General features: G+C 37.7%; 2 protein-coding genes across 12 annotated transcripts in view; both read right to left on the bottom strand.

The window, feature by feature from the left end:
• Positions 1-26: 26 nt before the first annotated feature.
• LOC127655162 (uncharacterized) lies at positions 27-1,908 on the bottom strand. The gene is given in 5 exon segments (XM_052142809.1): positions 27-257; positions 405-506; positions 508-531; positions 1,456-1,583; positions 1,857-1,908. Coding segments are annotated over 5 exon segments (537 nt in total).
• Positions 1,909-5,140: 3,232 nt separating this feature from the next.
• Positions 5,141-24,564, bottom strand: part of abi2a (abl-interactor 2a) — a 53,227-nt gene continuing 33,803 nt past the window's right edge. For 2 of the 11 annotated variants that reach the window (XM_052142996.1, XM_052142998.1), the window contains 7 exons: positions 21,095-21,244; positions 17,207-17,328; positions 15,785-16,021; positions 13,660-13,818; positions 12,625-12,711; positions 11,047-11,229; positions 5,144-8,462 (listed from right to left, as the gene is read on the bottom strand). In XM_052142996.1, the coding sequence (XP_051998956.1) occupies positions 8,287-8,462; positions 11,047-11,229; positions 12,625-12,711; positions 13,660-13,818; positions 15,785-16,021; positions 17,207-17,328; positions 21,095-21,244 (1,114 nt within the window). In that variant the 3' untranslated portion in view covers positions 5,144-8,286. Of the gene's footprint in view, positions 8,463-11,046; positions 11,230-12,624; positions 12,712-13,659; positions 13,819-15,784; positions 16,022-17,206; positions 17,332-21,094; positions 21,245-24,564 lie in introns of all 11 variants that reach the window. The other 9 variants (XM_052142995.1, XM_052142997.1, XM_052143000.1 and 6 more) reach the window with 6 other exon arrangements.

Genomic DNA, 24,564 nt, shown 5'->3' with positions numbered 1-24,564 from the left:
GTTTATTTTAATAAAATTATTTGAAATCACAGCAATAATCTTGAACAGTCTAAAGCTCCTTGACATAGAATAAGCCCTAAAGAGAACAGAGCCCTGTTTGGCTTGTTTTGTGCCTGGACAATGCTTTCCTCACTGCTGGACCCTGAGCTGGACTCTGAGCTGGACCCCAGTGCATTTGGAGCAGCTACACAGCTGATACCCAGAGGAGCTGCGAGCCCACTGCCAACAGGCACAAGACTGGAGCACTGTTCCATAGACTACAGAGATGAAAAAGGTGAGACATATTTCAGATAGGCCTATATTGAAGTGCTTTTCCACAGATAAAAGGGAATATGATTTAGGTAAACTATTATTCATTCAAGCCCATGCAATAACAACAGGAAAGCAGAAACATTCGAGATTACCATGAAAGGACTCCATTTGAAAATGCATCCATCCACATATGTTCTCCTGTGATATTTCAGACAGACTGTATCCTTTATTCCAGAATCAAGCAGGATGTCATATGACATTATCGCCCACCTGTGAGATCTTGATGGGGAAAAACCCAGAAAGAATCTGTTATTAAAGCATCAAAATGATTTCTTTAACAATGTTTGATTACACTTTTACTGATACTAGGCCTACTAATAACTTTAATAATATTAGCAAATGATTTGTTAATTATCTTGTTTTATTAGTATCCTTTCATGAATATTTGAAATAATTATATAATGTATTTTTGCATTTTATAATGAATAGCAGATACCGATATGACCAAACAACATATGTAAATGAAAATTTTCACTTCATTTTCAGTCTGTTCCTCACACAAACCTATTGTATGGATTTAGAAGACTTTAGAAGCACAGGAGTCATATGAGCTACTATTATGAGGCTTTGTGGTGTCTTTTGGAGCTTGACAGACGTGGTCATATGAATTGTCATTATATGAAAAAGAGCTTCCTTAAGATTCTGTTTCTGTATGTGTTCCTTGGAAAAACAGCATACCGTTTTGGAAGACATGAGGGCGAGTAAATAATGAGGATTCCTTCAATGAGTATTACAAAGTGTCACCCACCATTTTGGATGTTCAGATCCACTAGAGGGCGTTATTGTACTATAAGACTGCAACAACTTGACCATATTGACCATAGGGTGACACTTTACAATAAGGTTTTGTTAACATGGACAAACAATGAAAAATACTTTCATAGCATTCATTTTTCATGGTTAATTTTAATTTCAACATAGTAATCCATTTTTTTATATCAAAAATTGTATATGTTAATTGTATGAACTAACATTTACTAGGATTAATAAATGTAATAAAATATTGTTCATTGTTAATTCATGACGCCTAATGAGTTAACAAATGGAACATTACTGTAAAGTGTTACAACTGCAGTGTAGAATGGCATTTCACATGAGAATATATTGGAAATGATAGCTAATTTGGAAAAGAAATACAATTACCTGCCTGACCACTCTGTTGGTTGCCCTGTACAGGTTGAAATTGCTGGACTGCCTGTTGACTTCATCAACAGACACCCTCAATGCCACATCAGCCATAGGTTTGAAATAGTATCCTAACAGAGGCTGTCCTGTTTAATGAGGACAACTTATATTCATCATAACTTTCACATCAGTAACGAACAGTCACTTTTTTTTAATAACATTTAGTCACGTTTTATAACATTTCCTTTTTAATGTTGCCACTGATCTATTAACCATAAACATGATTGTCAATTACTTATTACTGAGAATCATGTCTGTTCTCAATTAGCCCTCCATATCCATATTGGAAGCAATTATAGTCACATTAATCTATTGAAATGCTTCAGTTGGTTAAATCGATGCATAAATAGTTTGCCTACCTGAGACACAACAGCACTGTAAGAAGATCAGCAGAATGTGGACTGATGTCATTTTCTTTCTGTTTTAACTCACAATGCAATGTCTGCTAAACACTCTTTCTGAGACTAGATGTTTGTCATCTGAACAAGGACAAGCCCTGCCTTGGATTTGAACCACAAATGAAGTGCTTTTGCAGTTTTAATTGAGTTCTTCAGATTGCCTGAGGATGCTGTGGTTTCCAGTTTGAAGAACCAAGATAATAAGGCCGACTTTACGACTGTAAGATGATACATGTCTGGTAAGATTGCCAGGGTTGTTGGGTTGAGGGTTGTTGATGGCTTTTTCACCCATACAGCACCTTTTTTTCCATTCCTGTAGTAACAATATTACATATTGTTGAAAACTATATGTAATGAATTGCTTATAGTCTTTAATCTATAATCTTAACTATAAATAAAAAAATATAGTTACAACATACTCTGGCAGCCAAAAGTTTGGAATAATGTTCAGAATTTGCTCCCATGGAAAGAAATTGGTACTTTTATGCACCAAAGTGACATTCAACTGATCACAATGTAAAGTCAGGACATTAATAACATGAAAACTTACAATTTAAATTTTATTGTATTTTATTTTTTAAAACAAAACAAAAAAAACTTCTTAAACTACTTCAAAGAGTTCTCATCAATGACAGCTTTGCAGATCCTTGGCATTCTAGCTGTCAGTTTGTCCAGATACTCAGGTGACATTTCACCCCACATTTCCTGTAGCACTTGCCATAGATGTGGCTGTCTAGATGGGCACTTCTCACACACTTTACAGTCTAACTGATCCCACAAAAGCTCAATGGGGTTAAGATCCATACACTCTATTCTAAATACCTGTGGTCCAATGTCTGTGTTTCTTTGTCCACTCTAACATATTCTTTTTGATTTTCTTTTTCAAAAGTGCCTTTCTTAGCAATTCTTCCCACAAGGCCTGTACCCCTGAGTCTTCTCTTTACTGTTGTACATAAAACTGGTGTTGAGCAGGTAGAGTTCAATGAAGCTGTCAGCTGAGGACATGTGAGGCATCTATTTCTCAAACTAGAGTCTCTGATGTACTTATCCTCTTGTTTAGTTGTACTTCTGGCCTTCCACATCTCTTTCTGATCCTTGTTAGAGTATGTTGTCCTTTGTCTTTGAAGACTGTAGTGTACACCTTTGTATGAAATCTCAAGCATTGTATAGCCTTCATTCCTCAAAATAATGATTGACTGATGAGATTCTAGAGAAAGCAGTTGCTTTTTGCCATTTATGACCCATTTATGACCCAATATTGACCGTAAGACATTCCAGTCTATTGCATACTGTGGCAACTCAAAAACAAACACAGACAATGTTAAGCTTTAATGAACCAAATAGCTTTCAGCAATGTTTGATATAATGGATATATGATATAATGGATATAAAAGTGATTTTCTAGTACCAAATTAGCAATTTAGCATGATTACTCAAGGATAACATGTTGGTGCTGTTTTTTTACATCAGTAATGTCCTGACTATACTTTGTGATCAGTTGAATGTCACTTCGGTGAATTAAAGTACCATTTACCTTCCAAAACAGCTAAATCTGTACATTGTTCCAAACGTTTGGCAGCCAGTGTATAAGAAATTGTATTTCAAAATATTTAACAGCTTTAGATCTAATGATTTTGAGTTGTTTCCCCAGTCCTGTGCATCACTGCAGAATATCTGCTCTTCCTCTCTGTCTTTAAAGCAAACAGCCTGTGGGTGTCTGAGTGTGCACACCTCCAAGCCATCTGCACCCCTGTTCTCTGCCAAGTTACGCAAGTCTGAAATAGCACACGGGTGTGTATTACAAACCCTCTACACTGTAACAAACACCAACTGAGGGAGAGACATTTCACTGTAAACTCTTTGGATCATAAAGGGACTGTTTGCCCAAAAATCATTTAATCACCCTCCCCAGATAACAATAAAGTGTTGGCCAAATCTGGCTTACTTTTGGTACTTCTGGTTTGGTTCTGGCAGTCGAATTGAAAATGCCTTTGTGTAAAATAGCTTGTAGCTGAAGTTTGGTGTGAGTCCAGGTTAACCAAAAGAAACAAAGAAAAAGACTGCACATCATTTGGCTGAAAATTGTCTTGAGTCTGGTCAACCAAAATCGGCTGAGAAAGTCGAATTTGCCCAATGAAGATAAAGACATGCTGTCGCTGAATTGTGGCATGAGTGAAGATAAACACAAGAAGACACTCTATTGACTTATTATATGAGACGAGAATCAGTTGATCATGTTCAATCTTTTAATGCCCTCCATTGATCTCCAGTTGAAGTTTATAACAAAGATGCTGACTTTCTATAGAAATAGTGGTTCAACAATACTAAAGACATAAAAATCTATGATGCAGAGACAATTTAAAAGACACTTGCCACTGTTTAAAGTTAAAATCGCAAAAAGAACAGCTGGTCATTTATTAAAATTTTTCTAGCTCTTGAATGGGTAGAAATACAATGGGAACAGTAATGTGTAGAGACTCATTATCAGATTTAACAAGCATGCCAATCAGCATCAAGACAAGTATGAAGTCCTGTAGAGTCTGTGTGGACAACGGCACTTAGAAATAATGCTATACATTTTATGGGAGCCGGCTCATGTAGGAGTGGAGAAAAATGAGGTGGAGGACCATCTGAAACAGGCTAAACTGGGTCAGAGGTTTAAAGAATCTTTGAAGTCAGAAGTGAAATGATTACTAAGAGTGTCGTTAGTAATCATGTCTTTCTAAACTTGCCCTTTACAGTTTTTCCACAATCGTTTTGTCTCATTTTATTTGAAACAGCCTTAACATTCTCTAAACTGTAAGTACAACTGTAACAACAGTTTTATGGGACATCACAACTCTATTGCATGTCTGCAAAATGTATAAACTCCCCCAAAACATGTCATTCATGCTTCAAAACCTAGTTATTGTGTCAGTAAATTGGCCAGTGCCACCAACATGAAAAGTTTTTTTGTCATCGTGTAAGCCGTACTGGTCAAAAGGTTTAGATGTTTTTTCAGCATGGCAGTTAACCCTGGAAATGTTTGTTATAAACAAATTACATTTTTGTTATTTTATTTGTTGACATTGACATTGCTTACAGTACTATACAATAATGTGAGTTTTGTCTAGCTGAATGCTTTTGTGTATCACACTGAGCTTTTTAAATACTGATTTCAACAGTAGGAAAAAGAAAAGTCAATACTGTATAATACAGAAAAAGGATATGCACATTTGTATGTATACAGTACATTTATTTTTGTAGCAATGTGTTACATTCACATGTCCATTTTTACACATTTCTTACATGTAAAGTCATATACAGTGAACAGAAAATTGCCACAAAATGAGATCCATGCAAAAAAAAAAAAAAAACAATGACAAAACCTGTGGTAGCTCTATTAAAGAACAATAAACTGTACCTCCTCGCACTACGTAACACAAAGTTCACATCTATTGGTGGACATCTCGTCGCTCTTGTTGGTCTGGTCAGAGATTTAGCAGACATCACAAACATTCCATGTCATAGATATTTATGGAATATACATATCTGTCTGACAGATTATGATAACTGAATGGATGATTTTGCATGTGATGGCTCACACGATGACAGAATGTTTAGAAGGTGGGAAGAGTATGACAATTTCACTGAGAATCAACTCATCAGTTTTGACCAGCAAGCCATGAGCATTTATTTATAGTTATTGTGCAAACTGTAGACATATGTACTTACTCTTGCAGTTTGCTTAAATTAATAAGAAATTCAAATCTGGTGAGAACAAGAAACTAATTGTTCAGAGATTTGAACTTAATGTTTTGAAAAAAAAAAAATCTAATTTGAGAATTGAGCCAAAGCAATTGAGAAAAACTGAAATACACAGTGCGTATTAAACAGCAACATTATCAAACCACTTTTTAATTAGTTTGTCAGTACCGATACACCTCTGGGTCTGGCACATGGAAGTGAAACACTTGTTAAGGAGTGAGGAAGTTTGGAAAATATAATAAAAGTCACTAATGGAGTACTGGAAGGGAAAAGGTTAAAATGCATTTAAGAATTTTGTTTCAGTTACACCCTTTGACACATTGAAATCCAGATGTCCACATTTTTATTCAGGATATATGTATTTGCACACAAAAAATATTCAACCATTATAATTTTACATGTTTACAAAAATCACTTTTCATGTTAAAATAAAAACATTCATCTTTCTGTGGTGTTTACCCCAGACAGTGGTACGAGTGACACTAAAACCTCTGAATGTCACATTATGTCAGGTATTACTGCAGGGTAGAGCGAGGAATACTTAGCACCTCGTTCTACCCTGCTAGTGAAACCTCCACCTTTGAACGATTGAGTCAAATAAAATTTCATGATGGAGATTTAGAGATCCTGCCAACCTGTAAACTACTGAAAAGTGATGGTCAAAGAATAGCTTGTACACAGATTTCAATAACATTACAAAATGGCACGACAATGTATTTAAACACTTCAAGAGCACCCAAATTAATCCTCACAGTAAGGTGGTAAAGTTTGGACTTAATTTCCACATCACACATCTTCAGTTCGCCCAAGAATGAATTTTCACTCATTTACTCACTCTGTGAATGACTTTCTTCTGCTGAACACAAACAATATATTTTTAGAAGAATATGATAGCTTTGTAGGTCCATATAATGCAAGTGAATGGTGACCAGAACTCTAAAACTCCAAAAAGGAGATAAAATCATAAAAGTAATAAATATGACTCCAGTGGTTTAATCCATGTCTTCAGAAGGGATAGATTCTTAATGGAGCTTGAAACCATGAATGCCAAGGAGACTGCTGATGTCAAGATTTATAGTGAAAAAGAGGTTATATTTTGGGCTGTTCTCACACAAAACCAACTGAATCACTTCAGAAGACATTGATTAAACCACTGGAGTCACATGGATTAATTTTATGCTGACTTTGTCAAGTTTTGATCATCATTCACTTGCATTGTAAAAGGACCAACAGAGCAGAGATATTCTTTTAAAAATCTTTGTGTTCAGCAGATTTTGGCACACTCAGACACCCACAGGCTGGTTTACTGACCCTTTAACAGGGTATAACAAGCATCAACAACAAATGAGTAATGAGAAGCTAATGATATACAGGGTTCCCACACTTTTTACCGATTAATTTTTCAGTCGTTCATAATTATAAGGATATGGATTTTTTTTAAGAAATAATTTACATAGACTGCTAGGCAGATTTCCATTTGTATGTCAGGTATTTCGAAATATCGAAAAGATTTTACTTATTAGGTGTACAAATGTCTGCAATAAGAGTAAGTTTAATTCTTCATAAGCACTCACAAAGAGCAATAGTGTAGCAAATGAAATATTTTTGAGAGCAAAATGAGAGAAATAGAAAAAAAAAAAAACCCAATTGAAATATGAGTAGTTTGTTTTTATTAAGCATGCAGTCTACATATACATAGCAAATATTAACCAGTATTAGGCATTTGGTTAACATCAACACAATATTTAAAAGTAAAAAAAAAAAGATCATGGGGTTATTAGATTTGTCTAGTACTGCATGTGTGTTGGGGCTGACTGATTCTTAAGTTAACATCAAAATGACAAACCATATCACAATTTATAAACAGCAGAGTGGATTAAAACTGTAAATGCATGAAATACATTTATGGTAAAAGGTAACCATGGGTTGATGTGTGCAAATGAGTCTGTCCCAATGTGGACAAAACTTTTACTTTTTGCACTTTGGTCACAAATATACATTTTCAATTAAATGAATTAGATTAGATAGTGAAGATACCAGCTAAATCAGACAATACTTTACATAGACTTTACACACAAATAAAAAAAGTTGTCACAACATGGAATAAATAGAAAACAACTTCTCGATATTCAGTCTAATCAATTCCACACTTTCTCTGTTCCTCGTGAAGGCTCAAAGCTTCAAGTACAATATGATTGGAATTAATTCCCTTTTTGTACAACACCTCACTGTAAAACACCATGAACCAACCTCAGGTTATTCCAAAAAAAATAATCAATTTCAGTCAGCCCCAGTTCTGCCTCCCAAAACACAGCAATGTGGAATGAGCAAAGGTTATAAACTAGAAGACAACAATGGTACCCACTCCAGTTCTAGCTTATAGACATCCTAACCTTCATTTCCAGTAACAGTAAACTCGTTAATGGTTTTTATTGTCATCAATATATATACACTTCATCTAGTAGTGTGAGTTATCTCAATGTCCTTCAGGCTGTTAAGTTTGAATATTCAGCTTCACAACAGTAAAGTGTTCTCCACTCGTCTCTGAAGACAGCCTGGTTATTAGCATGGTAGTTTGAATTCATACAATTCTCTGCCTGGTAAGATTATCACTGGTGTTGAGGGGTTAAGCCAGATGACATTCTCACTCTTTGTAGTGCACGATGGACTCAACGTAGTTTCCAGGGAAGAGTCCTGTAGTGCTGTTTATCACGCCTTCAAACCAGCCATCATCATTCTTCTTAATCACGTAGATGATGGACCCTTCCTGGAAAGACAACTCATCTTCCTTGTCTCGACTGTAATCGTAGATTGCCACCACTTAGAGGAAAAACAAAGAGAGAAAGAACTGTAAACAATGTACACTGATGACCAGGCCCACATGGAATTTGTACCTGCAGAACTAATAGAAAGTTCAGCATTGATCTTCATTCACAAAGTTAGACACATCCCCCAACCCTTAAGTGTTAATTTATTAAATATTTTGATTATGTCTGTTTAGTACATTTTACCATGTTTAAATCCATTCAACAGAATTCTATGCAAAGTAAATAAATAATATTATTTCGATGCACTATTTAGACAAGCGATTAAAATGTAATCGAAATCACATGATGCCAAATAATTAAAATAGCAGTTAAATCACACATAAATTTGCTGAATAATTGTTATTTGAGGGCCTAATTCAATATATAATTGAGTTATATTTAAATAATTACATTATTGTAGCAGATGAGAATAAAAAGTGACTTTAGAAGGCAATATATTGTTTATTTATATATTATATTTATGCATTTGGCAGACACTTTTATCCAAAGCGACTTACAGTGCAATTATTACAGGGACAATTCCCCCGGAACAACCTGGAGTTAAGTGCCTTGCTCAAGGGCACAATTGTGGTGGACTTGGGGCTCGAACCAACAACCTTCTGATTAACAGCCCTGTGCTTTAGCCACTATGCCACCAGCACTCCTATTTATATTATAATATTGCTTATATTACGGAACGCAAAGGCTATCATTGGCCTAAAGTCCACAGCAATCCATTTTGCAATTGAATTAGTCAACCTGTCTGAAACTGCATTGTGTGGGGGTTTTTTTACGGTATGCAGAGGCCAATCAAAACGGCAGCAAACATATTTTTGTAAGGGTCGGACAGAGGGCGAAACAGTCACATTTAATGACGTTACGTTTTTGGTGCAAGAAACTGTGACTAACTTTGTGAGTGCACTTATGGGACCTTTAATATTGCACTGGAATATTTTGGGAATAGAGTGCATCCAGAAAGTATTCACAGTGCTTCACTTTTTCCACATTTTATGTTACAGCCTTATTCCAAAATGGATTAAATTCATTTTCCTCAAAATTCTACAAACAATAGCCCATAATGACAACGTGAAAGAAGTTTGTTTGAAATCTTTGCAAATTTATACAAAATTTAATAAAATGTACATAAGTTAGCCTTTGCCATGACACTCAAAATTGAGCTCAGGTGCATCCTGTTTCCACTGATCATCCTTAAGATGTTTCTACAACTTGAAACAAGTCCACCTGTGGTAAATTCTGTTGATTGGACATGATTTGGAAAGGCACACACCTGTCTATATAAGGTAAACAGTGCATGTCAGAGCACAAACCAAGCCATAAAGTCCAAGGAATTGTCTGTAGACCTCCGAGACAGGATTGTATCGAGGCACAGACCTGGGGAAGGGTACAGAAAAATTTCTGCAGCATTGAAGGTCCCAATGACACAGTGGCCTCCATCAACCGTAAATGGAAGTTTGGAACCACCAGGACTCTTCCTAGAGCTGGCCACCCTTCCAAACCATCAGAGATCAGGGGAGAAGGGCCTTAGTCAGGGAGGTGACCAAGATCCCGATGGTCACTCTGACAGAGCTCCAGCAATTCTCTGTGGAGAGAGGAGAACCTTCCAGAAGAACAACAATCTCTGCAACACTCCACCAATCAGGCCTGTATGGTAGAGTGGCCAGACGGAAGCCACTCTTTAGTAAAAGGCATATGACAGCCCGTCTGGAGTTTGCCAAATGGCACCTGAAGGACTCGGTTTCATCAGACCAGAGAATTTTGTTTCCATGGTCAAAGATTGAACTCTTTGGCCTGAATGGCAAGTGTCATGTCTGGAGGAATCCAGGCACTGCTCATCACCTGGTCAATACCATCCCTACAATGAAGCATGGTGGTGGCAGCATCATGCTGTGGGGATGTTTTTCAGTGGCAGGAACTGGGAGACTAGTCAGGATCGAGGGAACGATGAATGCATCAATGTACAGAGACATCCTTGAAGAAAATTTGCTCGAGAGTGCTCTGAATCTCAGACTGGAGCGAAGGTTCATTTTCCAACAGGACAACGATCCTAAGCACACAGCCAATTTAACAAAGGAGTAGCTAGAGGACAACTCTGTGGATGTCCTTGAATGGCCCAGCCAGAGCCCAGACTTGAACCCAATTGAACATCTCTGGAGAGATCTGAAAATGGCTGTGCACCGACGCTCCCACCAACCTGATGGATCTTGAGAGGTCCTGTAAAGAATGGGAGAAACTGCCCAAAAATAGGTGTGCCAAGCTTGTAGCATCATACTCAAAAAGACTTGAGGCTGTAATTGGTGCCAAAGGTGCTTCAAAGCATTGAGCAAAGGCTGTGTGAATACTTATGTACATGTGATTTATTTTTTTAATTTTGCAAAGATTTCAAACAATCTTCTTTCACGTTGACATTATGGGGTTTTGTTTGTAGAATTTTGAGGAAAATAATGAATTTAATCCATTTTGGAATAAGGCTGTAACATAACAAAATGTGGAAAAAGTGAAGCACTGTGAATACTTTCCGGATGGACTGCATCACAATAATAAAGTGAATGTAACCAGTGTCAGGCAAGATATTTTACCTTTCTCCAAATAGGTTTGAGGAGCCCAGGGTGGGTCTTCTTCAGCGTACGGGTCACTGTACTCCACCACAGCAGACTCCCCTTCCTCATACTCCACTGGAGGAGGAGGAGGAGTTTGATGATGCTGCGTCGTCTCAGACACAGGCTCTTCTGCAGGGGGAGGTGGGGGAGGTGAATCTGAAACTGACAGAGCAGAGAAATGAACAGGAGACTCCGAGATAACCAGGAATGTTTCAGATGGGAAGGCCATGCAAACTCATGGATTCATGCAGGAAGCACAACAGGAGAATCATGATATGGATGTTTGAATGTTTACTGTGAAATAGAAAAAAATTGATGGAACTTTCTCCAAATATTCTCAGACACAGTTGTTTACATTGACCCCCAAAAAGTATTTGGAGACTTAAAACACAATGTCTAAATGTCATCACATTGGACAACAAAAACAGTGGTATTTATTTTAATATAAATGTACTAAAATCAAGCTAAAAATGTAACAAAAGAAGTTAATTAGGTTTGAAATGACTGAAAACAATAGCTGCATTGTTCAAAATCAACAATTGAGTATTTGCACAGTTTCTGGTTGTCAAATATTAGTGGAACATTTGCTTATGATTTTATGATCAGAAGTGGTGGTTACTTCAAACAACCACTAAATATGACCATGGGACTAGCTGTTGAAAACAAATGTCTTAAAAAGGTTGTGGTGAGAAAAGCTTTAGCATCATTTGTTTGTGAATGCAACACTGTTTGATGTTTTTTTTAACGCAATGAATTCTGTACATATTCAAGTGTGGCATAAGAGTCCAAATATTTTTTGTGACCATTATATATTACAAAAGGACTGGTTTGTCTTAAACTAAAGTGCATATACACTCACTGAGCACATTCTTAGAAACACTATGGTCCTAATAAATTGCCCGACATGGTCTTCTGCTTTTGTAGCCCATCCACCTCAAGGTTCGACATGTTGTGCATATTGAGATGCTATTCTGCGCACTACAATTGTACAGTGGTTATCTGAGTAACCATAGCCTTTTTGTCAGCTTGAACATGTCTGGCCATTCTCCGATGACCTCTCTCATCAAAAAAAAAGTGTTTCCGTCCACAGAACTGCCACTCAATGGATGTTTTTTGTTTTTGGCACCATTCGGAGTCAACTCTAGAGACTGTAGTGCGTGAAATCCCAAGAGATCAGCAGTTACAGAAATACTCAAACCAGCCCGTTTGGCACCAAAAATCATGCCATGGTCGAAATCACATTTTTCCCCCCCATTCTGATGGCTGATGTGAACATTAACTGAAGCTCCTGACCATATTAGCATTTATGCATTGCACTGCTGCCACACGATTGGCTGATGAGATAAACTGCATGGATAAGTAGGAGTAAAGGTCTTCCTAATAAAGTGCCCAGTGAGAGTATAAAATTTTAATTATATATGATTGCACTTTTTTCTTTCCAATAGCATGCCTTGCAATGACACATCAAGGCACACAAAGCCATGTGTGAGTGTGTAGAGTATGTGCGTGTGGTCTGAAGGTAGCAGGGGCTCATCAGAGAAGCTTAAAGCCACTTACTGGTTTCCTGAACACGAGCCACAAAACCCATCAGTGGAAGCTGGGGTGTGATCTGCAGGATGGATGGGGGAGGGGGGGTGACTGAGGCTAATCCACAACACCACAAAAAGCACAAAGAGAGAACGGCATTGGAAAATGTAATGGGCAATGAATCAAGAGAGATAAAGAAAAAGGTCAAAAGAAAGTGAAGATGAAAAGGAAAAAGACAGTAGAAAGTTAGTTTAGTGTGCAAACACTTTGTGACAACAGGAAATGACTTCAGAGCAAAAGCATGAAAGGTGGACCTCCACCAGCTTGAGTTCGAAGACATAATACATTTATGAGTAAACATCCCACCCATCTACAGTTCTCTAACTGGAGATCAGTGTTCCTTCTCAGATGTGCACAAGCATAAATGCGCACTTCTGCTGTTCCTCCCACGCAGATGGAAAAAAATAATAATTACGCAGACGGCACTGCAAATGACTGGCCGCGTTTCAACTGTGTCCCAAGTATGACACTAAAGCTGTGAGAAAATTGCGTGGAAATATGCAGCACTGAACAAATCACGAAAAGACAGTATTCACAAATAGTATAAAGATTGAAAGTATATTGCAGCACATGTGTAAGCCCAGAAAAGCCATTCATTGTTATTTTTTTATCTCTAGTCTATAGTCAAGATCAACAAAATTTTGTAATTAATTTTGTTTATGTATAATATTAAATCATATGTACATGTATAATCATATATCATGTACATATGTTTTTGCTTATGTGGCCAAAGGATACCCACAGAAATAGGAACACAAATTAGAGGGAACACTGGGCCTGTGATTCCTTTAAGAACACGAGAAATGTTACTGTAGAAAAAAAAATTATGTTTTAAAGATAGCTCTGAATGTTTGTCAAACAAATAAGTAGTAATATGTGAGATAGGGGGTCTCGTAATCTCAGGGCACATATTAAAACATAAAAACTAGAACATAAGCAGCAGTTCAGTCCTATGTGTTTTGTAGTGCTCACTTTGAGGTCTGAGGAGCATAGTGAGAGCAGTACCTTGGTTCTGATTGTAATAGGGTCCTCCGTTTTGCTGGTTGGGGGGCATGGAAGCCTGGCCCGTGATTGAGGGTGGCCGGCGATATGGCAGAGACCCACCCACTGTGGGTGTGATCTGTCTGGGGACGGGCCTGTTCATACTGTAGAACTGAGGACCGCCTAGAAGAACACCACACATCAATGAGAGAAAATAATGACTAGCACAAACATGCAGAATTATCTGAGGTTAATCTATGGCAGAATTGAATTACTGAGAAACATACCATCTTTATTCCCAATCATAGTTTATATTAAATTGCCTGGAGTGAGAAGGAATGCAAGTCCATAGACAGACCATTTAAGGACATGCATTCAAGCATTACTTTTGTTTATAATGAATGAACTAATGATCTGAAAGTAAGGGTGAATGTCATAAAATTGACAGGTTTAAGCAGATTTAAAGCTAGGGTAGAATATGTTTTTCCACATGCCGTTATGTCTTGCGCACAGTTGAGCACTCTAGCCTTTCAAATTATACAGTCAAGGTGCATGTGCAGATGACACCTACAGATTTAGCGATTTATTAAAATTTTAGGCCCCACTTATACCTTGTATTAACATGCATTTCATATTTGGATATTCTTTAGCTGGATTGCATTTACATCTTGGAGTCAAATGCGTCTCCACTGTGATCGGATAGAGATCTGATCAAAGTTACCCACGCAAAATGTAAAACACTACTTATTACATTAAATTAAATTCAGCTCGCATTTGCATGAGTGAAGCCTTTTGAGATGAAAATAATTGAATTTGCTTCAGCGACACTAATTTTAGTTTCGTCGGCCATCAAAAAGGTTAAATGAAGGAAAAACCCTAACTGTTAAAGTGATCGAAGGCATTTCAATTATCCATCAATATTTTTTTAATTATCTAAAAGATAGATCATTTTCAGTTACCACAGCCTCTAATGTAATATGTAAGACGTGTTTTACATTTTGTGCAGATATCTTTGATGCAGTCCAGCTAAAGATAATAGCCAGATATGAAACGCATGTTAATGCAAGGAGTAAATTGGGCCAGTGGTCTGAACATGATTGTGAACAACGCATCTTGGTCATATACACCGGTCATTTAATGTAGTCTAGTGCAATCCGATAGCGATCACCAAAACCCCATGTGAATGCATGATTTAAAAAGGACCTTAGAGATTACCTTCACCAAGAGCACATTTTATCTGACAAAATATTTTAGAACTGAGCATAACTAGAAAATGTATATGAACTTCAGAGATGTACATGACTTCATAAGATTTGATTAATTCAATGACATTTCCAAGCCTTTGTTTTAAAATTCCCTGATATTTCTAGGAAATTGTGTGACCATGATGCATTTTCAATTAAGAAATTGCCTTAAGCAAGCACCTCAAAATTCTTCTTTTGCAATGTATCCACCGAAGACATTCTGTGCATGCTACATTTTGTCCCTTTGGTTTCACAACCACAAATTATTACCTCTTTACAGTGGTAAACAGATGCTATATAGCAATAATATGAAAGGCTGTGGGTTAGTTAGGTTATCATGGGTAAGGGGCGTTCTGCATTATGTGAAGCGGGGCTTTTATAATACGTCAGCAATGGCAATATGATGAAAGACATTTTAATAATAAGCAGTTCACTGTGTTAATATTAATCTGGATAAACAATTCGTTTGCCAAGTAATATAGTTCATTTTCATAACTGTAGGCTGTTTGCAGTTGCTAGCAACATATGAACTTGCTGTATTAATCCAGAATGTGCTATGACAGGTGTGTTTGTAGTCATTTTACAACTGCTTTGAAAGACTCATCAAATCAGAATTTAGGGTCTTGACTTGAATCTGTTTTATAATTTAACTCATACTTGTGTTTGACTCAAATGTTGGAGTCATGAGGAGATGGGTGGATTCAAACACGGAGTCAGACCAAGTAATTAATCAAGAGTCAAAACAGCCTGAGAGACCCTTGGGAAAGCAGTATAAACAGGACAAAAACATAAGCACAGTGTAGTTAGATGTTTCAGCTGGCAAGGGGTTGGGTTATGGAATGGTATGATAAATGTGGAAGGCATGACTAATGCGCTGGAGATGAGCTGGCATGTGGCAGACTCACCGGTTTCAGGACTGGTTGTAGCACAAGCTGCAGCTGAAGTGAAGGGTGGTTGGGAGGGTTCACAGCCCTTAGCCAGGGCCAGAGAGCTTTCAGTGGTGTCGGGGTGAGTGGGGAGAGACTCGGTGACTGCAGTGGGGCTGAGTGAGGGTTGGGTAGGGGTTAAACTAGAGGAAGTGACCAAGGGCTGTGTGGAGTTAGTTGGAATTAAGGGTGCACTGGAGAGACCAGCAACAGCAGCTTGAGGGTAAAAAAAGGAGAGAGGAAGGAAACCAAATGAGGAATGCTGTAGCATTTTGGATAAAGTGAGCTAATGGGGGACGTGTCATGCAGTAGTCTTGTTTTAGTCTCCGAGAACTTTCTACATAATTGAACCAAGACTGTCCTTAACATCAATTCATCTTTTGGGCAGACCATGTACTTGTAAACATACCACATATAAAATGTTTCAGTTGTTTTGTGAAATTTCACCCATTCCGAGACCCATAAAAGTAGTCCTTAGAAAGCCATACAAAAACCAAAATTTTAATATCTTTTTAATAAATAAATCTTGACTTCTGGGCATTCAAATCTGGTATGTTCATGCTACACACGAGAACATATCCTCATTTGTATGTCGCTTTGTAAGTGTCAGTTAAATGACAACGTAAACATCTAAAAGCATGGATTTCAATGTTATGTTGAGAATTTGGACCAAAGACAAGATTTTCAATGTATAGCTTCAACTAAACTCCTTTTGTGTTCCATAGAAAAGAAATAGAGGTTTAGAACAACATGAGGGAGAAACAATGACAGTTATTATGTTTGGGTGAACTATTCTATAAATGGGTTTTGGCATTTTGATATTTAGCATCAGATATTAGTAGGAACATATATCCCACTTCTTATACAAGCACTGACAACAAATGTAAAAAAAAAAAAAAAAAGAAATGTTTAGCATGTCTTACCTACAGAGTAGTGTAAGGCAGTGCTTCAAGTGGACAGCAGAAATAAACAATGCTATATGTAACAAAAGGTTACTCTAAAAGGGGATTGCACCAACTCCTAAAGGGGGCGTCACTTCTACATACAGTTTGGGTTAGGTGCTCTTTATATCTTTGCTGGCAGTTTGGAGATCCCGCCTTTTTTGGATCTCTGCCTGTAGCCATATCCTTGTATTTTGGCAGAAATTCTTCGGTCACTTGGTAGAAGCTAGTCAAATCAGGCAGTTGCCAGCATCGACAATTTGCCCTCCTAATCCTCGAAACTGAACAAAACCACCCAATATAAAATAAATAGTTTCTTTAAGGATATTATTACTTTTACCAAATGTTTGTTGGTACCATGTTAGGTTACTGAACTAAATCTGGGTACCAAAGCAAAACCAGTTAAGAACCACTGATGTACTGTATCTCAGAATTTTAGCATCATAGGTGAATACATCACCTGGGAAGGCACTGGGTGGAGAAGGTGTGGGTACTGCAATGGGAACGCCTACACTGCCACTGCCGCTGTTTTCACGACTGCTGCTTCGACTGCTGCTGGGTTGACTGCCGCCACTGCTCCCGCTGCTGAACACACACACTACATGTTACACATGTACCTTATGTTATCACACACGCACTATCTGAACATGCAAACGTCAACTTAAAACACAGTGATGATAAAGAGACATATCATCTGAATACTCGAAGATACACATCAAACGGCTTGTTAGACTGGACATCAGCTCACAAATGACAGGAGAGGAAAACAAAGCAACATTGGTTGTTTCAGTGTTTATGACATCAAGAGAGAAAACTGACAAACCATAGAAAGACTGTGAATTAATTATCTTGAGGAGAGGACAGAAATGACTATGTGACCCAGCAAAAGACACTTCTGATTGGCTCAAGTCACCTTTGGGGTGCGGCCAACCTCAACTCAACAGAACCACCCAACCTAGGATGAATTCTTCACTCTTGGATCTTGCTCCTCTCGGAGCCCTTCTTCAGTTGTCTTCGCTTCTGTGCCCCTCTGCCCAGGTTCCGCACAATGTAGAGTTCAGGAAAGCAAAGTTCCGAGGAGCTCTTCTCTCCGCTACAACTCACACACGTGACAGGGACTTCAAGGCCACGTCTGATGATTCTAGCACCAAACTATCCGGTGACAACAATCTTAACCAGTTACCTTGGATGAGGTAAATTAAATACCACAATAAAAGCTTTATTATTCATGAGTCCCCCTGACTACACACATAATCAAGTATCTTTAGAAAGCTAACACTTGAGACTTTACTATGAAATCTGTTACTTACACAGAGATAAAGAAGTGCAAACACTCACAAAAAAGAAAACTCATATTTCACACTTATTATGAAATAAATAAACAATGCTGTGGGATAGACACAACACAAAAGGCTAAAGCCCCATGTCTTACCAAGCGGTTTCAAATTTTAAAGTGATACTAGCAAAATTAGCTTTCTGTAAGCCTTTCTGTAAGAGCTTGCCTGTGTGCATTTCTGAACGACCAGCTTTGTCAAGGTGACAGGGCGCATGCAGAAGTGTTCTCACTTATGAAATGACGTGATCATTTATGCAAACTATTACCACCCACATATTGCCGTATTCATAATTTCATTGGTTACATTTCCTTAAAAATTAAAACCCTTTAGAGTGGTAATGGTAGATTTTTTTAATCCAAACAAATTTGCCTAGGCATGAACAGATGTCATCAGAAACGGCTGTTCTCATGCACCATTTTGTAAAACCATGAAGCCAGTTTTATTCAGAAAATATCAGGGCTGCAATACCTCTGTTCCAGACACTCTACTTAAAGCATTTATATGTTTATTTTTTTAATCGAAGGGCGCATTAGACACACGTGGTTTGTCGAATAAAATGGATGACGTCATCGTGTTTACTGGATTTCATGATGTAAACAATGGAAGTTCTAAGGATTTTATACAAGTTTGCATGTTTTTGGGCAAAGATTTACTATGGATCTCGTGTAATGGACTATTGCAATCAAAACAGATGGATGTCATCATTGCTGGATCAAAATCTACACTGCTATAACAAAAAAAATGGCACAGACTTCCTGCTTTGTTGTTGTGCTGTCTATTGTGCACTCTTTAAACAAAATAAGAAATCATCGTCTCAAAGTAATTTATATTGACCAATGCTTTCATTGGATGGAATCTGGAGCCTTAGATCTTTTAAATGGTGTATTGGTTGAACGGATTACTTAAAGCGATACTAAACGCATATACGGAATGTAAACAATTTAATCAAACGTGACCTGTGCGCAGCAACAGGTTAACAGAGATTCAAAACCATTGTCGGAGAACAACCAGAACTTTCTAAGGACCCAGCCAAAGAACCAAAGCAATGCAACGAAATGCAAGTATACCTCCAAACTTTTACCAAAAAGTGCTGGCATTTTATTTAAATACTTTGGGCAACCGATTGCAAATTGCGGTATATTTAATGAAGTATCGAAGGTTCAGGTCATGGTCTATAAACTATATAAAGTTCCATTTTCTCGGTTACAGATAATTTCCATTCACCTATTACAGCTTACTCACCGAACAGTTTTTATTTTTGTCCATGTATGTTAGTTAGATGTTGTAGATTAGAAACAAAACAAATGTTTTTTTTTTGGCATATTTTGATGATTAACAGTAGTAGTTCCACCCCATGTTAGCTCCCAAATCTACAGACAAAATCTGCACCTATAAATCATCGATTTTTCTCTCTATCAATCTACATCTCCAAGTCAGAATCAACAAAGCATTATTGGCATGATTTTCAGCATTTACAACCAAAGCATATGTAGTTCTTACAATATAAAAACAGAATATATATATAGGGTGAATTAAATAATGAAATACACTAAATGAGGGTGAAAAAAAAGTAATAATGAAAAATATAACTCCAATGTGGCAGGGCGGAGGGTGGGGCCGGGTCGTGATTCTACACACCTGGTCCCTTATCAGGCTAATCAAGCCTACGAGAGGGATAAAGGCCAACTGCGGAGGATGGTGCGGGAGAGAGAGGGAGATCATTTACGGGCATCACAGACATGTGTGCGTCTTTTGTTCCTCATGGAGGCTTGATTTGCCTGATCAGGGACAGGGTTTGTAGAATCACAACACGGCCCCGCCCTCCGCCCTGCCACATCCATTTATAATCTTCTATATCTGTCTGCATGTCTGTCTCTGTATATACTGTATCTCTATCTTTCAATCTACAGTATCTCTCCATCAAGTCATCTACATATTGGATCAGCCACTGAAAAAATAAATCTTGAATTTAGAGAATGGGTGAAACTCCACACGGAGCACAGACTGCATGAGAGGCTGAGAATGAACAGACATATTTTTTTCAAGTGAGAAACACTGGAGAATAATGTAAGAATTTTCAGCCTCTTTTAAATCTAAAGTTTCAAGGGCTGTACAGTGCATATTCAAAATATAAACAGACTTGTCTACCCAATCTCTTCTCCAAAAAATAATAAAAATAAAAAGTCATTTAAAAACACCAAAATGCATACCATTTCATAACTTTTTTTGGGGTGCAAATCTCATGAAGATATCACTGGGTCAGGCTAAATGCACAACTAAAGCTGAACTGAAAATGTTTATCAAAATATGTCTGTTGATAAAAGCATGCAATGTTCTCAAATTTAATAAAAAAAATAAAGTATATTTAATTCTGAATTAAAGGATGGCACAACGATTGTCATTTTTGTGAAAGACGTTCAAGAACATTTCCAACTGACAGACAGATGGAAGAAGGCAGGGGAATACATCACCAAAATGCTCTTTTTCTGATCACATGCTAACTGACAAAAGGCAGTCGTCCAGAGCATGTGGGAAGATTTCTGCATTATTCACAGCTGAGGGTGAAAAACTGACAAGCTGTCTTTAGTGTTTTCAGTCAGGCTCTGTGTTTCTTCATGCAGAGTGTATTAAAGGCTGTTCCTGTAGCTCAACTGGTAGTCATCTGAGAATCTTCAGCGGTCTCCACCCTCAATAACTGAAGATATGTTTATCATTGCTAACGTCACCTTCAACTGGTTGCCAAGGTTACAGATTATGCAATTGTGTAGGCAATCAGTGATGCTTGTTTTAGAAGTGCCATAGAGAAATCAGTGTGAATGAGCTTTCTGATAGTATAACTGCAAATAGTTTAAGTTAAAACCAACTAATCAATATTTAAATGGCTAAAGATGAGGCTTTAATTGCTTTTGAAGTCAGTAAAATGCAGAGCAGATACAGGCACATGGAGAGCAGAATGAGATGAGGAGGGATGAGCTCTGCTCTGACAGAGGAGAGGATGTGGGTACTGGTACCTGTAAGTACGATGCCTCCGATTAACCGACGCGGTGCGCACAGGACTTTGCAGCTGCATGGGCACCATATTGCGTGTGGGGCTTTGGACGTAGTCATTAGGTACCACAGGAGGACGCACAGGTTCAAGTGTTCTGTAGGGGGAATGCCTCCTGTCAGGAGTAAGATCAGTTTAACAACCTTGGGAAAACTTTCAGTATTTTCAGTAATTCACAATCTTCAAAAATCTGAATAATTGACAAACAATTAATTAGACAATTCATAATTAGGGAGGCACCAATATGAACATGTCTGGCTGAAACCATATTTTGCCACTTACCTTGTTTTTTTTCCATCAAAATCACAGTTTTTCTTAGGAATTATGCTTTAAAAATAAACAGAAGGTTCATTTGAATGAAGTACAAAAGCTTTAAAGTTCTAACAATACAATATTTCCATTGAACATGGATTGGATTTAATGAACAGGAAAGGCCAAAATTTGAAAGCGACTTTGAAAGATAAATAGAATATATACAGTTAAAAAAAAAAACGAAATATTATAATTTCCATGTTATGTACTTTTAAAAAGTTTGCACACCTGTTTTTGCAGTTTAAAATCAACAGAACATTTGTGTTTGTACTGTATATGATTGAACATTACAAATTTATACCATGCATGTTTTGTGCAATTCCATGTAAATATCATCCTATGGTGGAGCAGGGGGCGTTAGAGTATAACCAATGGAACAAAACTCCTTTTAAATTCTATATTACACCGATGAGCCAAAATATTGACCACATGCCTAACTGTTGGTCCTCTGCGTGTCGCCAAAATAGCGTAGACCTGCCGAGGCATGTATTCTACAAGACCCCTGAAGGGGTTCTGTGGTATCTGGCACGAAGACATTAGCAGCTTATCCTTCAAGTCCTGTAAGTTGCAAGGTGGTGCTGCTGTGGATCGGACTAGTTGGTCCAGCACATCCCATAGATGCTCAATCAGATTGAGATCTGTGGAATTTGGAGGCCAGCGTAACACCTTGAACTCTTCATTATGTTCCTCAAACCATTCCCGAACAATGTGTGCAGTGTGCATTATCCTGCTGAATGAGGCCTCTGCCATTAGGTAATGCCATTGCCATGAAGGGGTGTTCCTGATCTGCAACTATGTTTAGGTAGGTGATGTATAAAATTGACGTCCACATGAATGGCTGGACCACAGGTTTCCCAGCAGAACATTGCCCAGAGAATTACACTCCCTGCATCAACTTGTCATCTTCCCACAGTGCATCCTGGTGCAATCACTTACCCCGGTAAATGGTGCACATGTACACAGCAGTCCACATGATGTAAAAGTCATGGGACTCATTGGACCAGATGACCCTCTTCCACTACTCCATGGTCCATTTCCGATTCTCCCATAACCATTGTAGGCCCTTTCGACTGTGGACAGTGGTAATCATGGGCACTCTGACCTGTCTGTGGCTGTGCAGCCCCATACGCAGCAGGGTGCGATGCACTTTGTAATGTGACACATTCCTCTCGTAACCCCCATTCAAATTTTCTGTGACTTGTGCCACAGTAGACCTTCTGTCAGTTCAGACAAGATGGGATGGCCTTCGTTACCCTCATGCAGATCTTTACTCCTGTCCATTTCTCCTGCATTCAATATGTTGACTACAAGAACTGATTGTTTGCTTACCATCTAATCTACCTTGACATGTGGCCTTGTTATGTGATAATCAATGATATTCGCTTCACCAGCGAGTGGTCATAATGTTTTGGCTCATCAGTGTAAGTGGTATAATGGATAATCCCGTCTAGACTGTTAGAGGGCGCCACTAGCTCACACAGTGCTAACTAAAGGGCTGAATGTAGACTATATTTCAAAATGAAGCCTTAAGGTTTAGTTACCATGCAAAGCCATATTGTGATTTCAATCTTAATTCAATCAATCATGCAGCATTAATGGATATCATAACAATGTCTCAGGTTTCAAAGCACTTTAGATGGTTTCTCTCATGTAGCCCATAGGTAAGTGCCATTTTTGCAACTATCACATCCGTTTATGCTGTTATTTTCCACATTATCGTGAGAACAAGAAAAAAATATTACATGTACATAGGAGTACAAACCCTTCTACATATTGTGGCTATTACTTCTGGATTGTGCATTTGAATTCACAGTTTTTACAAAGTGTGTTATTAATTAATTATAAATAAATCAGTTATTTATAGCAGAATTTTTCTTTTACAAGCGATATGCCATTGGTTTTAATTTGTCAATAATTGGCTGATAAATATCAGCAACCAATACATCGGTGCATCCCAATTAATCGTCATTTAAAATCAACTAAACAAGTCTCTTCAACTTAAAAGTAAAAAAATAACTTTGACCTGAAAAGATTTTGGAAGTGTCAAACTTAAAAAGAAACCTAAATACTCAAGCTTGACTTCCTTCTGAATGACACATTAGACACTTTAGCTTTACTATAAAGCTGTGCTTCTCAGGTATGCCATAAACCACGGATGTAACCACATATTCAGGATATAGGGGAACCAAACTTTATAATAATAAAATATATATATATATATATATATATATATATATATATATATATATATGAGTTCACTATTGTGACCATATCACCACTATTGTAAAATGGAGGCCCCTTCAGTGATTATGATGTTATGGCTCAGCCATAAACAAATATTTGAAATAAAACAAACAAAAAACAGAAAAGACAGAACAGCAGACATCCTCACAGAGAAGATACTAAGAACTAGACACGAAAACATGACTAGGTCACTTTTCACCCTAAAATGAAAAGGAGACAATACAAATAAAGATTCTGCATAACAAATTAGGTATTTTAGGAACAGTAAGATTTGAGCAGTGGCTTTGCATTACAGTAATGAGAATTTGGGGGAAATGTGCTTAAATACCATGAAAGCAGTGTTTCCCAAACTGGGGTACCCCTGGGGGTAAGTGAGGTGACAATGGGGGTACGCGAATAACATTGAGATTTACTGTTCTTTCAATTTCATCAGTCTAAAATAACATTCAAACCCAGTTCATGTATTCCTCACTGGCAAAAATTATTTTGTGTGCCCTCTAGTGTAGAAAAACCAAAATGGTTGTGTCAAAGATCAGAAAAATATGCAATGAAATAACCCTCTCTTTAGCGGTTAAAAAACGGCATCTACTCATGTGTCGTGTCACACAAGTATCTTTTTTCGCCAGCCCAGCGCTAGGTGACGTAGCCTAGTGATAGCAAGTCAAATACTTCACTGTTTTACCAGACTCGCACCCCCCCCCCCCAGTTTAAAACGGAATTTGGATTTAAGGTTAGATGCATGGGGAGTTTTTATTCTGATAGTAGAAGTTCAAAAGCTTTGATGACAGGTGACAGACATGCAGCACCACCAAATAATTTTCCACATTTCACAGGCAGCAATTTTAACTCACATTTGCTCACATGTTGGAGACCTGTTTT

The sequence above is a fragment of the Xyrauchen texanus genome, chromosome 14 (assembly GCF_025860055.1).
Source record: "Xyrauchen texanus isolate HMW12.3.18 chromosome 14, RBS_HiC_50CHRs, whole genome shotgun sequence".
NCBI classification, from domain to species: domain Eukaryota; kingdom Metazoa; phylum Chordata; class Actinopteri; order Cypriniformes; family Catostomidae; genus Xyrauchen; species Xyrauchen texanus.
The sequence above is the reverse complement of the archived record's forward strand: the minus strand, read 5'-3'. Positions and strand labels throughout refer to the sequence as shown.